Raw genomic sequence first — 15756 nt, 5'->3', positions numbered from 1 at the left:
CCTAAGAAAGAAATACCTATATATGAAAATAAGAGGTTATGTTCCTAAATTTTGTTCAAAATGTCGACTCATTAGGCATGAGCCAATTATAGTTATTTGTTCCAATCCAAATCATAAACAAAGAAATGGGTAATCTTTTGGGAAAAAAAAAACTTTGATGGTTGCAGACCTAGGACTTGAATCCACGGTAACTGTTGCGGACCTAGGACTTGAATCGAGGATGTGGCTAGCAAAAATGTCTCGCGTTTGATATGGTATATATAATCCAATACATAATCTGAATCCAATCGAGCCCAAGCAGCGAGGATCAGCCAAGCGAAGAGAGGATCTAGAGACAAGTACTTAACGATGTTGAATTTTTTTTAGTTTAGACCTTTTAAAATCTAACTAGTAATAATAATTCAATCCAAAATATAGGGTAAGCATAAGCCTAGATGGCCTAAGGCTGAGTCCACCCTACACGGTAATGTCCAAATTGCAAAGTTTGATAGTTAGAGGAGTCTAAAATTATAGTTTTGTAAATGAGGGACTAAGGGTACTGTCTTTGTGTGTGTGTGGGGCGGGGGGGGGGGGGGGGGGGGGGGGGGGGGGCGCTAGGATAAGAACAAATCAGGACAAAGAAGTCAAAGATGAATTCAGCATCTTTTCTCTAGTCTAGCATCCTTTTCCTAGTTTTTTCTTGCTCCACAACCGAGTGTTTTTTGTTTTGAAATATATGTCGTTCTAGTTATATCCTAAGTAAGCCATTTAACATTTGACATACATTTAATATCCACAATACTAAACAAAGCACAATTGGTACATTTTATGATGGATTCAATGAAACTAAATACTGAATAAAGCTATATTGATACATTTTATGATGGATTCAATGAAACTAAATACTGAATAAAGCACTATTGATACATTTTATGATGGATTCAATGAAACTAATTGGATATTATTGATGTTGGCATATATTTTGTATAGATCTTGTGGTGCTAAAAATTAATTTATAACAAAGCTAAAACACCTTTATATATTAGAGGGTATTGATATATATTATGATCTGATGACCCTCAGGAAAAAGCTAAAGGTCCTGTTTGGTACAGCTTATAAGCTGTTTATGATCAAAATAAGCTGAAATCAACAGCTAAACGACACGGTTTCCAGTAGCTTATTCTGACCACGCTTATTCCCACAACCATATTTATACTAAAAAGCAGAATTTAGATCAAACCAGCTTATTTTGACCGCCGCTTTTACTTTATTGTGCAGCTTATCTGGAAAACGTTTTCCAAATAAGCTGTACCAGGCCTTAAAAAAAGGTCCCTACAACACCAACGGCTACGGAAAATAATAAAATAATAGTGATTTTCCTCTTTTTTTTCTCAAATAGTCGACGGCCGGCCTAGGAAAGGAGGATTTTCATCCATTTATTTGGATGATACCTATTCCCCCCTTTTGGGTCAGACGCAGAGGCGGTAGTACCTCCTGCCCCCGGACCCAGGACCCAGGACCCGCAGAACTCAAAGAGAAATGCGTAGTCCCCGTTCTCGGGGAGTTCATTGCTGTGATTTTCAAAGTGGAGGGAGAAGTACGTATGTCCACTTCTTGACCATCCAGTCATTCACGGGCGATGCAATGCACACAATTCACCCCTACATCTGCGTGTAGAACATGAAGTCTGAGACAACACTCTGGAGCCGTGGCGAATCGCATGATCTCCGCGCTATCTGGAGCTGGAACAGCGTGGTGTGAAGCCTTGTAAACTCAGCCCTCCTAGCGCCAGTGCCACCCAGAAACAACGACCGCTCGACCAGCCCAGTAGCCCACGAGGCCACAGCCACTCCATATCCACGCAGCGTCACCGCGATCCCACTCGAGTCGTCCAGTCCAGTATCGCTGTCGCCCACCAGTCCACCACCACGTGACCGGGTATCTGGGTCTGGCATGGTAACTACACAGGCTTTCCGTTAGGGTTGGCAGGTCCACAGCGGTTAATCTTTATCACTGTGCAACGGCAACGGTCAAGCGAAGCGAGGTGGGCAGACTGCCGCCGCCACGGGACGCGCACGTCAACGGTCTTCCGCCCGCCCCGAGGGGCGCTTCCGTGGTGTCGCATCCCCACTATTCACTAGCTCCCGGCGCGTCCGCGGCAGCACCAGCACATGGGGTGAGGGCCCGGCGCGCGGCAAAAGGTCACGCCTGCAATGCAGCTTAGTCCAAGTGTTTAACCATGCGTAAGCGTAAGACAATCACAACGAAGCCAAGAACAGACATCCGTAGTTGCACCGTGCCGTTGCAACATCACAAAGAGCCCGTTCCGGTTACGGCCAACTGTAAGAAACAAAGCGACACGGGCTCCCACTTCCACTAGCCATGGACCCATCCCACACACCGATCACTTGGACGTGGACCCTGCCGCACACTGCATTCTCTGTATTTCTTCCCCCTACAGCTTTTCCGCTATAAATCTGCCCGTCTTGCCATTTGTATAGACTACAGAGCAGCTAGGGCCTGATTTACTTTCTTACTCTGAAGTTTACTCCCTTTCACATCGACCATACATAGAGTATTAAATACAGACTAAATAAATAATTAATTATATAGATTATGATTAATTTGATAGACGAATTTTTTAAAACTAATTAGTCCACGATTTGACACAATAATATATGTGCTAATAATAAATTAATTAAATTTAATAAATTTGTCTCGTGAATTACTCGTGGATTCTATAATTTTTTTATTAGTAATCAAACCCTGATGCCACGCCCATACGACACACCGACGTGGATTTAAACACCACCGGTAGAGCAGAGCACTGTTTAGTTACACTTTATTTTGTAAATTTTTTTTAAGATTCTTTCTCATATTGAATCTTTAGACGCATGTATGAAGCATTAAATATAAATAAAAAATAAAACTAATTACACAGTTTAGACGAAATTCACGAGACGAATCTTTTAAGTCTAATTAGACTATGATTAGACACTAATTACCAAATAACAATAAAAATACTACAGTGCTATTTTGCAAAAAAATTCGCCAACTAAACACTACCCAAGCCAAGCCAGGCGAGAGCACCTCTGCCTCTGACTGCGGCATTGGGGCTTGGGATTTCTCGAAGCCATAAAAGAGCGAGCCCCAAAAAGAAGCCTACCACGTACCACTCCACTACTCCGCCTCCGAGAGCAGCCGCAGTACCACCATTCCAGTCAAGTCCAGTCCAGCCCAGCGAGGGGAAGAAGAAGAAGCAGAAGGGGGAGGAGGCGAGGAGCCAGAGCCAAGCCAAACCTCTGAACCCCCCGGGAAATGGCTTCCTCGCGCGCCCTCGCTCTCTTCCTCCTCTGCGCTCTGCTGCCCGCGCCCCCCATCTCAGTCTCAGCCGCATTGCTGTTCGGCGGCGGCAAGTCAGCCGCGGCGGCCAAGCCGGGTCCGGGAGCCGACATGGAGTGGCGGCCGGCCACCGCGACGTGGTACGGCGAGGCCGAGGGCGACGGCAGCGACGGTGAGCACTCTCGACTCTGCTCCTCAGCTCCGTATCGCACTGGTCTTATCCGAGCGTTTTACTGGGGGCATAGTACACACTGGAGTAGTTGTATAGGATACGAGCAGAATACTTGAGGGAGTGCAGTGTACAACGATGCTGTTATTCTTAATTCATTCGCTGAGTTGATTATTAGGATTCTTCAGCTGTTACTGCTATCACAGTGTAGTACAATTTCCTTTACCGCGTCTAGAAGAAAATGATTTTGTGGTAGGCTAGTAGTGGTAGCACCGTATAGCAGTAAAAAAGGAGAGGAATAAATAATTCCTCCCGTTGCGACATTTTTTGGCGGGACCCCTGCGCATCCCACGAATCGCGGAGCGAATTTCGGTGGGCCCGGGCCGCGCCCCAGTACGCGTGTCAAGCGCCTGGGTGCCCCATCACTTTAGGATTCGTGCTGCCGCCAGCCCCGTCCTCTCCCGTCTCAGCACCCGGCGACCTTCCAACAGGCAACTGCATGGTCATGGAGCAGTTGCTGAAATATTGACGAATAAATGCAGCATTGCACTCTCTGAGCCTCTCTGGTCCGTCCACCGACACTGCGGGTAATCTCCATTCAACCAAATCAGTACCAGTAGAAGTTAATCCAACGGCGCACCAATACCCTGCTCGATCGTTTACTGCTGGCATTTACGCCGTTCTGAGCAGTACTCATACGTCGTGCGGTGCATGACCTTCAGTTTTGTCGTCCTGTTGACGCGTCTCGCAACTGAACAGAACAGTACCCACCTGTGAGCCCGTGACTTTTGTCCATCACAATTCACACGCGGCCACAGCCCAACCTGCATTTCCATGCCCTGTCTCGGCTGTTCTGTCCCCTCCGTAATTTCTCTTGTTTTTTTTTTCTAATTTATAAAACTGAAGAAGCTGTGAGTGAGGCTGTGATGATTTTACTATTCTGACGGCCGCAACGAACACAACGTACGGTTTTCTTTCAGGCGGCGCGTGCGGGTACGGGACGCTGGTGGACGTGGTGCCGATGAAGGCGCGGGTCGGGTCGGTGAGCCCCGTGCTGTTCAAGGACGGCGAGGGCTGCGGCGCCTGCTACAAGGTCAAGTGCCTGGACCGCGGCATCTGCTCCCGCCGCGCCGTCACGGTGATTGTCACGGACGAGTGCCCCGGCGGGCTCTGCGCCTTCGGCCGCACCCACTTCGACCTCAGCGGCGCCGCCTACAGCAGGATGGCCGTCGCGGGGGCCGGCGGCCGCCTGCGCGACCGGGGCCAGCTGAACGTCGTGTACAGGAGGTGAGCACCACTCGCAACTCCCAGTCTTGCTGTGAATGCTCGTCAGTTCAGAACCAACTGCTGCGTTGCATAGTAGGGTACTGTAGGAGCCGTAACAGTGTCTCGTAAATCGTGATGCTATGCTGAAAAATGGCCACTTGGCATCCGAAAACATCTCTGGTGCTATGATTACCTCTGTAGGAGTAGTACTAGTACTATGATCCTGATTCCTGCGGGGTGTAGTGAATTCAATTGTCCAGGGTTAAATGGGAGGGAATGCAGCCCAGCTGTCCGTCAGTCTGAGACCTGCTGCTGGGGTTAAACATGCCGCTGCCTGAAGTAACTCGGTCGGAGTCGCATCTGATTCTGAACACTTGTAAACACCTCCTGATCAATCTCTGCAGGGGAGGGGGTTACTACTAGAGATTGCAGCAGATGTCAATACTAGCCCAAAAAGAAAACCCGATTAATTCAACTGGCACTGGCAGTTTTAGATTCCCTGTTTCGTTTTGTTTCTGAAACTGACCGGTGCAGTGCCGTTTGCCTATATGCATACACGGATACCAGGACGGCCTGCAAGTACGGCGGGAAGAACATAGCATTCCGCGTGAACGAGGGCTCGACTAATTTCTGGCTCTCTCTGCTCGTCGAGTTCGAGGACGGCGAAGGCGACATCGGATCCATGCAGATAAAGCAGGTAACGGACGATTCTTTCTATGAATAATTATTTTAAATTGCAGTGATGAGGATTTCAACTCGAGACATATGATTATGACACCATATTAAATTGACCAATTTAATCCAAAAGCTTAATGTGATAGGGTCATAGAGAAGACGGTAAATTCATTTTATATTTTAGCAGTAAAATACATTTTTCGCCCTCCAAGTCACATTGATTTTCAACCTTGAAGCATGAAATCGGGTAACAAGCACTCTACCTGTTTGAAAACGGTGGTTCTATGTTCTATAAAAATAATAAAAATATGGTTTGACCTTAAGCTCATAACTAATTTATTTTAAATGAGAAAAATATGAAACTAGTACTGTTTTTTCTAAAAATGTTATCTACATGTAAAACAACAACAGTTAAATAACACTTTTAGAATAGTAGAAAGTAGTTTCATTTTTTCTTAAAAGAAATTAATTATGAATTTCTACTGATTAAACCAGATATTTATTAATTTTAGAAACCAAACATAGGAACAAATTTGACTAGTTTCAACAGTTGGAGGGTTGAAAATCGAACTGATATACAATTTAGGTTAGAAAATATACTTTACCCTGTATTTTGACACATCGTAGAGTAGTGGCACGCACCAAAGTGATCGATCGGTAGGGAAAAAAAAGGACTATTCCGTGTCCTTGGGCCATGTAGATGCACCACCGACCAAAGAGAGGGCCACAGCCCATAGGGCCTTGCCTTGCCTTAACCCCAGCATGTTGGAGACATAAGACGTGCGTGCTCCAGTGTTGCTTGCTTTCAGTACTCTCAATAGCATTGCCAGTTGCCGCTGTCCTTTGGCTTGTATCCTGCCCTGTCTGGTAGATCGAATCGATCTGAAGAGGTGAGAGGCCGGCCAAAAGACCTGGCAGCTAAAAATCTCTTTCACGTTGTTTAGTGTTTACCCATTCTACATTTCTACTCGTACTTAAGGTCACACAAGGAAAGGCAGCACCTTATCTGGAATAGGGACGCATGCCCAGGCAACAAGGCGTGCTAGTGCTGCTACTTTCTCGCGCTGTCTACCACACAAGCCCTAGTCAAAGCTTTGCATAAACCTAAATAGTTTAAGACATACGACATGATCTTCTTTGCCGAATGATTCCCGTTCTGAATGTGTTGGAAAAGCAGCACGTGAGCCCCTGGCTGGTCATGGTGCTGTTGCTCCATCGAGGACTCATCTCAGTCGCCTTTCCCCCCCCTGAAATCAACTGCTCTGTGCCGGCCGCCCATGATGTTGCTTCTTCATCAGCTCGGTCTAAGACGACCATGAAGCTGAAACTAAAGAAACCCAACAAAGGTCTCACGCCTGCCTGCTTTTGCGTTGCACTAGTGAGTGCTTTCACGGTGGCCGTTAAATCCGACAGCCATCCACGCCCTGTGGCACGCTTGTGGCTGAGTCGTCTGTCGTCCTGGCCTTTGTTGGGCTGGGGAATCCAAAGATGCCAAGGAATCCCATGCGACTTTGGTCCGCTGGCTTTATTTTGTTGCCTTTGTAAAAGTTTCAAACGCTGCTGCGCTTTGCCTAGTGGTAGTGGCCGGGTTTTAACTAACAGTAACAACAGCTGTTCACTGCTCTTGCTTACAATCATTCACCTTGTTGCTTGCCAATGCCAACCATTGGCAATCGCTGCTGTCCTATGCTGTGTTGCAGGCCAACTCGGTGGAGTGGCTGGACATGAGGCACGTGTGGGGGGCCACGTGGTGCCTGGTGCGGGGCCCGCTTGTGGGGCCCTTCTCCGTGAGGCTCACCACGCTGTCCGCCAGGAAGATGCTCACGGCCCGCGACGTCATCCCCAGGAACTGGACGCCCAAGGCCACCTACACCTCGCGCCTCAACTTCCAGCCGTCTCTCTAGGCAGGAGCCGGAGACTGCCGGAGGGAGCGCGGCGACCGGGGGCCCACGTTTTATCGGCCCCGGACTCTGCCTCGTGGGCCCGCAAAGGCTGATGGCCCGCTTGGCAGGCAGCCAGGCAGGAGGAATCCAGACTTTTGTTTTTTCCTGTATGCAGGCAGCTTGGTTTTATATGATTTTATTTGTATCGTAGCGTAGCTAGTGTGAGGTGATTCATGGTCATCATAGTAGGCATCGGGCATGCGTGATGGCTGATGAGTTGAGTCCGGGAGCGGGCCCAGAGTGCCAGGTACAGGCAGCCGCCGTCTCCAAAGGAGAGAGCGTTCGCTGCTTGCTCTCGGCTCCAGCTCCAGCTCCAGGCCTCCAGCCCTTGGAGGCTCGGAATCCGATGTGGAAGCTGGTTGGGCCGTGAGGGTTTTGGATCCCTCGTGGTGTCTGCTTCTGCTTCGCTCGTGTGTGGCTGTGTTTTTGGCGTCGATGTGTTTCAGTCTTGTGTTTGCCCTGGTTAAATCTGAATGCAGGGTTCGTGACAAAAAAGTTGTCAGGATGTTATCTGTGCACAATGAGGAATGACCCTGTGCTTTCCATGTGAGTGTCAGATTGTTGGCGTGTCCATCACCTTGTTGTCTTGTCGGTCAAAGACGGTTTCAACCATGTGTGCTAGGACTAGGAATATTCAAGTAGCAAATGAATGAAGCTGAAATGAGATGTACACTTGTGCTCAGAAAAGGAAAGAAAAAAAGAGAGGAACACTCGTGGCAAAATATGTAGTGAAGATGGAAACTGATCGCAAAAACATACTTTGAACCCTTGAAAGATTTTAAAACTCAGCATATATATCCATAATGTGTTTAGATATGCACATTTTTTTTAGCAAAAGTTGAGATGCAAACTCGTTTGTGATTTTTATTTTTGAAAATGACTTTGCTTCCTAACTTTTGCACAAGCGGCGTATATGGAAAAACTATGGATGTGCTGAGTTTTAAATTTTCTTCGAGAGATTATGATCTTTTTCATATTTCCCACCAGGGTATGATTTCCTCAGCATATTTTTCTCGCCGCTGGTGGTGACTGCGCGCTGCGCAGCTGGTCATAGGTGACTCAGCACAACGATGTGTGTCGGGGACCTAATACCAGGGTACCCCAGGAGGTGGAACCGATAACCACCAAACGTGAAAAACTTCTGGACGCATAAAGGCGTCATGTCATCCCTTGTTCGAGTAACAGGAGTTCGGTTCCGCCTCGCCCGACACCTTTGGGACGGGCTCGGTCTCGCCCGAGGGCCGAGGGATAAACTCCGTCTCGCCCGATGCCTTGAGGGCGGGCTCGGTCTCGCCCGAGGGCTAAGGGATGAGTTCCGTCTCGCCCGATCCCGGAGGGGCAGGGTCAGCCTCACCCGACGCCTTTGTGGGATAACCCTGCCTCGCCCAAAGGCTCAAGGCTAAACTCCGTCTCGCCCGACGCCTATAGGGCGGGCTCGGTCTCGCCCGAAGGCTAAGGGATAGATTCCGCCTCGCCCGATCCTAGAGGGATAGGGTTAGTCTCGCCCAAGAGATAGGGATTGATCTCCGCCTCACCCGACGGCCCAGAACGAGCCTCGCCCTGATCGATATCTATCCCTCATAATGATGGGTACAGGACGAGACAAGACGTTCGGGTCAACCATGGCTCCAACGACCATACCCTGCGCCCTGGCAGGAAAAAGACTGCCAGGGAGCAACAGGACTGATGCTTTAGACCCTTCCGGGCGCCGCTGAGCCCAAAAGGTATTACAGGTGCGTGCATCTCACTCGGTAGAGTTGTAGGCGCCGCCTTCAGCTCTGGGACACGGAACCCAACGAAGATATACGACAACCGCTACGCTCCAAGAACGGATTTGCTATCTCCACGAACGACGGATACTCCGTCACCGCGCTATGGACCCGAGGGAGCGGGGCCCTCTTCCCGACCCCTTAGGTCCTCCCAGTCAGAGGGCCTTGGCCACGGCGCTACACCGAACCCCGACCCCGAATTCTCCCAACAAGAATCATGGGAACCAGAAGGCGTATGGAGCAAGGCTGGGGGGAGACTCCTAAGTCAAAACCACTGTACTACAGCCCATACCCTGGGGCAGCATGCTGTGACTAATCTGACATCCTACAGAGATATCGACAACATCGTAAGCACTTATCTTCCTTCGCACTCATCAGAATGGGGGACCTGACCAGGTAGACATGAGCCCCAAGGCTAAGTAGAGTACGCATCCTGGAGCCCTCACCCTTGTAAAGCCAGCCCCTTCATCTATAAAAGGGGATGTGCATCCTCCATCAAAGGGACGGAAAAAATAGGACCGAATAATAGAACGCACTCATACACACAAGCAGCTACGAAGCTCTCGACCACCTTTCAATCCTTCGATCAGAGACTTGGGACCAGTCCCTCTCTCGGCAGTTTGTATCCCTTACTACAGACCGTTCACGGTGCTAATAACACAAGCAGCAACAAACTGGACGTAGGGACGTTCCGCCCGAACCAGTATAAATCCTATGTCCTTTAGCGCACCATCCGAGCCTAACGCGCATTACTATAAATTTACTTGCCAGTGCTTGTACGAAACACCGACAGTTGGCGCGCCAGATAGGGGCTTTGCGCGTTCCAAATCAGGTCTCGGATGGCCACCCACGCAATCACCTGGGCCCCGGGCGCACACGTGCGTTTCGGCGACCTGGATTTCATCATCACACTAGGAGGAGAGCTGGCGCTGACTCACTCAGCCGCCCCATCTCCCCCTTTGATCAACCTCAGCCGTCTCAGGCTTGAGGGCCCATCGGGCAACTCCCGGGGAGTCCCGCCACCCAAGGAGACCTCTCACAACGCCACCATGTGTCTGGAAGGGTCCGTATGGAGCGCCCCGACAGCGTTTCCGTTCGGTCTCCGCAATGTTGCGGCAACCGCTGGCCGCCTTCTGGCGCTACGTGTGGTTCAACCACCCAGGGACATCGAGTTCGTGGGAGCAATGGAGCGGGATACGAAGACCCTCTACGAGCTCCTCAACGAGGAGCCTGTATCACTCTCCAGCTCAGATTCCAGCAGGGGGAGCCACCACCCTTCCTGGGAGTGCTACATGACGCAGACCCCCGAGGGTCACGTCGAAAGCGCCTCCAGGGAAGAGGCCACCCCTACAAACAATCCTGAGAGCAGATCCGGGGAAGAGGGGACAACCCCATCTCACCTGAGGATGGAGCAGCTAAGGGCTCGTCAGCAAGAGATCGATGAGGCCGGGCAAGGGCTCGCACGGGAATACGCGGGCATCAATCGCGAGATTGAACGCCGCAAAGACGGGGGGCACGCGCGCCACAGCCCGCACCGTACATCAAAGGATCCTCACCGACGATGGGGCCTTTCCTCACTTTGCTTGAGCCAGCCAGAACATCGTCGCAGCAACCGCCTTGCTGCATGGCCTCCCAGAGGCCGCGATGTCTGAGGATCGACACGCTTATCGGGAGATTCGCACGTTGCTCGAGCGTGCAGCCACGCAGCAGGCGGAAAGTTCGTTGTCTCGACGACGTGAACCCAACACCAGCCAGCGCGCACCCTCAGTGCATCCCACCAAGGACGCATCCGTACACCAAACACCGCCAGCCGGCGGGCAGCCCTCCGTCGTCCCTGTACATCAACGCCTCGGCCGTGGCCACGACGTACGCAGCATAATCGACGCCTGGAGACGTGCCCACGGCGACGATGGAGAAGCAGCGCGCCGCGGCTATCATCCCCGACGTGGCGGGCGCTACGACAGCAACAAGGATCGAAGCCCGAGCCCTGTCCCGCCAGGCCCTCAGGCCTTTGGCCGGCACATCCTCAATGCTGTGTTCCCTCTAAGGTATCGACCGCCTACGAACATTCCTAAATATTCTGGCGAAACAAATCCCGGGCTTTGGCTCGAAGACTATCGGCTTGCATGTCAGGCCAATGGTGCGAGTGATGATAACTTCATTATTCGCAATCTCTCGCTGTTCTTGGCCGACTCAGCGCGAGCGTGGCTGGAGCACCTACCGTCCAATTCTATTCAGAGTTGGGCGGATCTGACTGAGATCTTCGTGGGTAATTTCCAGGGCACGTACAAACACCCTAGAAACCCATGGGACCTCAAGAACTGCCGTCAGAAAGCCGATGAAACCCTCCGTGGGTACATCCAGCGCTTCTCCTGACAGTGCAATGAGCTCCCGAACGTCGCCGACACCGATGTGATAGGAGCCTTTCTGTCCGGAACGACCTACGAATCCCTGGTCCACAAGCTAGGACGCAGGGGCCCACGAACTACCAAGGAACTCCTGGACATCGCCACTAGTCACGCCTCTAGAGAAGAGGCAGTCGGAGCCATCTTTGATCGCTCCGACGGAAAGACAAGGCGAGACGAGGACGCCAGCGAAGGCGCCTCCAACCGTCCCGCCAAAGGGAAAAATAAGAAGCAACGGCGCGGCAACTCACTCGCGGCCGCTGCCGACCGCAAAGGTGGCCGGAAGCCCGCGGAGGGCACTCCGAACCACTTCGAGAAAATGCTCGAGGGGCCATGCCCAAACCACGCCTTCCCAGCCAAGCACCTATACAAGGAATGCGGCCTTATGCGCAAATACTTGGCCGGTGGTCTGAACAAGGAGGAGCAGGGGAAGGAGCCTGTTCCCACCACTAACGACATAGAGGAGAAGGACGACACCTTCCCAACTCCGACCGGTGCCCTCATGATCTTCGGAGGATCAGCGGCCTACAACTCCAGGCGCCGCCAGAAGGTCGCACGTCGAGAGGTCTATACCACTGGACCGGCTATGCCAACTTATCTTCGGTGGTCGGAATCCACCATAACCTTCGATCGGACCGACCATCCGGATACCATCCCACACCCGGGAAGGTATCCGCTTGTCGTCAACCCGATCGTCGGTCCAAAGCGGCTCACCAAGGTACTGATGGATGGGGGGCAGCGGCCTCAACATCATGTACGCCAAGACGCTCGACGAGATGGGCGTCGACCGAACGCGCCTTCGCCCCGTCCGAGCACCTTTCCATGGCGTCGTGCCAGGAAGGCAAGCCGTGCCGCTAGGGCAGATTGACCTGCCCGTCACTTTTGGAGATCAATCCAATTACCAGACTGAGACCCTCACCTTCGATGTAGTAGGGTTCCTGGGGACTTTCCACGCCATTCTGGGGCGACCATGTTACGCAAAGTTCATGGCCGTACCCAATTACACGTACCTGAAACTGAAGATGTCGGGCCCCCGTGGGGTCATCACCATTGGCACCTCCTTCCAGCGCGCTTACGAGTGCGAGGTCGAATGCTGCGGACACGCATCTGCGGTTATCGCATCCGAAGAGCTCGCCACCCTCAGGGAGGAGGTCATTGAAGGGACACCCGACGCAAAGAAGTCATCTGGATCGTTTGAATCGGCAGAGGGCTCCAGGGACGTCCTCTTGGATCCCAGTAGCTCCGAGGGCAAAAAAGTCCAAATCGGGACCACGCTCTCCTCCGCGTAGGAAAGCGCGCTCATCGACTTCCTCCGCGCCAATAGGGACATCTTTGCGTGGAAACCCTCGGATATGCTAGGCATCCCAAGGGAGGTCGCTGAGCATACTCTCCAAATCCTCCCGGGCTCCAAGCCGGTGAAACAACGCCTGCGCCGCTTCGACGAGGAGAAACGCAGGGCCATCGGCGAGGAGATAGCCAAACTACTGGCCGCAGGATTCATAAAGGAAGTATACCACCCAGAATGGTTAGCAAATCCTGTTCTTGTCCGGAAAAAAGCGGGAAATAGAGAATGTGTGTTGATTATACTGGCCTCAACAAAGCGTGTCCAAAGGATCCATTTCCTTTACCACGAATAGACCAAATAGTCGATTCCACCTCGGGGTGCGAAACCCTCTGTTTCCTGGACGCATACTCAGGCTACCATCAAATCGCGATGAAAGAGTCCGACCAGCTCGCGACATCTTTTATCACGCCCTTCGGATCATTTTGCTACGTTTCAATGCCGTTTGGTCTGAAGAACGCTGGGGCAACGTACCAGCGCTGTATGCTTAGTTGCTTTGGAGACCTCATCGGGCGAACCGTTGAGGCCTATGTCAACGACATCGTAGTCAAATCCAGGCGGGCTGACCACCTTGTCGCCGACCTTGAACGCACCTTTGCGAAACTCCGGGCGAACGGCATCAAGCTCAATCCCGAAAAATGTGTTTTTAGGGTCCCAAGGGGCATGCTGATCGGCTTTATCATCTCCGAGCATGGCATCGAGGCCAACCCAGAGAAGATATCAGCCATCACGAGGATGGGCCCGATCCAAAACATAAAGGGGGTTCAGCGGATCACCGGGTGCCTTGCCGCCCTCAGCCGATTCATTTCACGCCTCGGCGAACGAGGACTCCCCCTTTATCGACTCCTGAAGAAAACTGACCGCTTCGAGTGGACGGCCGAGGCTCAGGAGGCACTTGACATGGTTAAACAATTTTTAACTAAGGCGCCGGTCCTAGTTCCTCCATGCGATGGAGAATCTCTCCTACTATATATATCAGCCACCACCCAAGTGGTTAGCTCCGCCTTAATAGTAGAGCGAGAGGAAGAGGGGCACGCCTTCAAGGTGCAGTGCCCTGTATATTTCATCAGCGAGGTGTTATCCGACTCCAAAACCCGCTACTCCCAGATCCAGAAACTCCTCTACACCGTCCTCATCACCAAAAGGAAGCTACGCCACTACTTCGAGTCACACCTCATGACAGTAGTGACGTCGTTCCCCCTCGGCGAGGTCGTTCGTAGCCATGACGTTACGGGAAGAACCACAAAGTGGGCACTCGAGCTGATGGATCAGGGCATTTCTTATGTCCCCCGAACGGCAATCAAATCTCAGGCACTGGCTGACTTCATCGCGGAGTGGACCGAGGTCCAGATGCCACCAGCAGCCGTCGACCAAGAGTATTGGATAATGTACTTTGACGGATCGCTGATGAAGAAGGGCGCCGGAGCAGGACTAGTCTTTGTATCCCCCCTCGGGGTGCACATGAGGTACATGGTTCGGCTTCATTTTCCCTCATCAAACAATACTGCAGAATACGAAGCGCTCATCAACGGCCTACGAATCGCCATCGAACTAGGCGTCCGACGCCTCGACGTCAGGGGCGACTCTCAGCTGGTCGTCAACCAGGTCATGAAAGAGTCAGGCTGCCACGATGTCAAGATGGAGGCATACTGTCGAGAGGTCCGACGTTTGGAGGACAAATTCGACGGCCTCGAACTCAATCATATCCCCAGGCGCCTCAACGAAGCAGCCGACACACTCGCAAAAGCAGCATCCAGCCGAGAGCTGGTTCCAACAGGCGTCTTTGCCAGTGATCAACACAAGCCCTCGGTACGCTATGCGGGGTCGGAACAAGCCGACGATGGCCCTTCTAGTCCGATCCCCAAGGCCGATCCACCAACTGTTCCTCCCGACCCTGAGGTCATGGAGCTTGAAGAAGATCCAGCAATGGAATCCGATCCTCCCAATGACTGGAGAACGCTTTACCTCGACTATCTCCTCCACGACGTACTACCGACCGACAAGACGGAAGCCCGGCGGCTCGCGCGACGCGCCAAATCCTTCGTTCTTGTAGAGGGCAAACTCTACAAACGAAGTCACATTGGAATTCTGCAACTTTGTATCCCTGACGAACAGGGAAAACTCCTACTGAGCGACATCCACGGTGGGGCATGCAGACACCATGCCGCACCAAGAACCTTGGTTGGGAAGGCATTCCGACAGGGTTTCTATTGGCCCACCGCAGTAGCCGATGCCGAGCAAATTGTACGCACCTGCGAAGGGTGCCAATACTACGCTCGACAAACACACCTCCCGGCCCAGGCTCTCCAGATGATCCCCATCACGTGGCCCTTCGTGGTCTGGGGGCTTGACCTGGTTGGGCCACTTAAAAAAGCGCCCGGAGGCTTTACCCACCTGCTTGTCACCATAGACAAGTTCACAAAATGGATTGAAGCTCGGCCAATATCCACAATCAAATCCGAGCAAGCTGTGTTGTTCTTTCTCGACATCATCCATCGCTTTGGAGTACCAAACTCCATCATTACAGACAACGGCACGCAGTTCACCGGTAGGAAATTCATTCGTTTCTGTGATGAACAACACATCCGAATTGATTGGGTAGCCGTCGCGCACCCCCGGATGAACGGACAGGTCGAGCGCGCAAACGGCATGCTTCTTCAAGGCCTCAAACCCAGAATTTTCAACCGATTGAACAAGTTCGGCGCGCGTTGGCTCGCTGAGCTCCCGGCTGTGCTCTGGAGCCTAAGGACGACTCCTAGCCGGGCCACCGGCTACACACCCTTCTTCATGATCTATGGCTCCGAGGCCGTTCTCCCGACAGACCTCGACTATGGAGCACCAAGAATCAGAGCATATGATGAAAAGG

The 15756-nt window shown here is 51.8% G+C and overlaps 1 protein-coding gene across 2 annotated transcripts; it reads left to right on the top strand.

The window, feature by feature from the left end:
- Positions 1-3122: 3122 nt before the first annotated feature.
- LOC136493378 (expansin-B17-like) lies at positions 3123-7910 on the top strand. Of its 2 annotated transcripts, none has more exons than XM_066489455.1 (4): positions 3123-3493; positions 4471-4777; positions 5291-5453; positions 7132-7910. In XM_066489455.1, exons 1-4 carry the CDS (start codon positions 3298-3300, stop codon positions 7333-7335), a joined length of 870 nt encoding a protein of 289 aa, XP_066345552.1. In that variant the 5' UTR covers positions 3123-3297; the 3' UTR covers positions 7336-7910. The 2 variants fall into 2 exon arrangements, with proteins under 2 accessions (XP_066345552.1, XP_066345555.1); XM_066489458.1 differs by having other exon boundaries at positions 3124-3493; positions 5324-5453; positions 7132-7909.
- The last annotated feature ends 7846 nt before the right edge of the window (positions 7911-15756 follow it).

Source organism: Miscanthus floridulus, chromosome 11 (assembly GCF_019320115.1).
Source record: "Miscanthus floridulus cultivar M001 chromosome 11, ASM1932011v1, whole genome shotgun sequence".
Lineage (NCBI taxonomy): Eukaryota > Viridiplantae > Streptophyta > Magnoliopsida > Poales > Poaceae > Miscanthus > Miscanthus floridulus.
This window is presented reverse-complemented; position numbering and strand designations above follow the sequence as displayed.

Coding starts and splice junctions, on each gene's coding strand:
- LOC136493378 (XM_066489455.1), top strand. CDS start 3,298: ATGGCTTCCTCGCGCGCCCTCGCTCTCTTCCTCCTCTGCGCTCTGCTG. Junction 3,494..4,470: donor CGAGGGCGACGGCAGCGACG/GTGAGCACTCTC, acceptor GTTTTCTTTCAG/GCGGCGCGTGCGGGTACGGG. Junction 4,778..5,290: donor CTGAACGTCGTGTACAGGAG/GTGAGCACCACT, acceptor TGACCGGTGCAG/TGCCGTTTGCCTATATGCAT.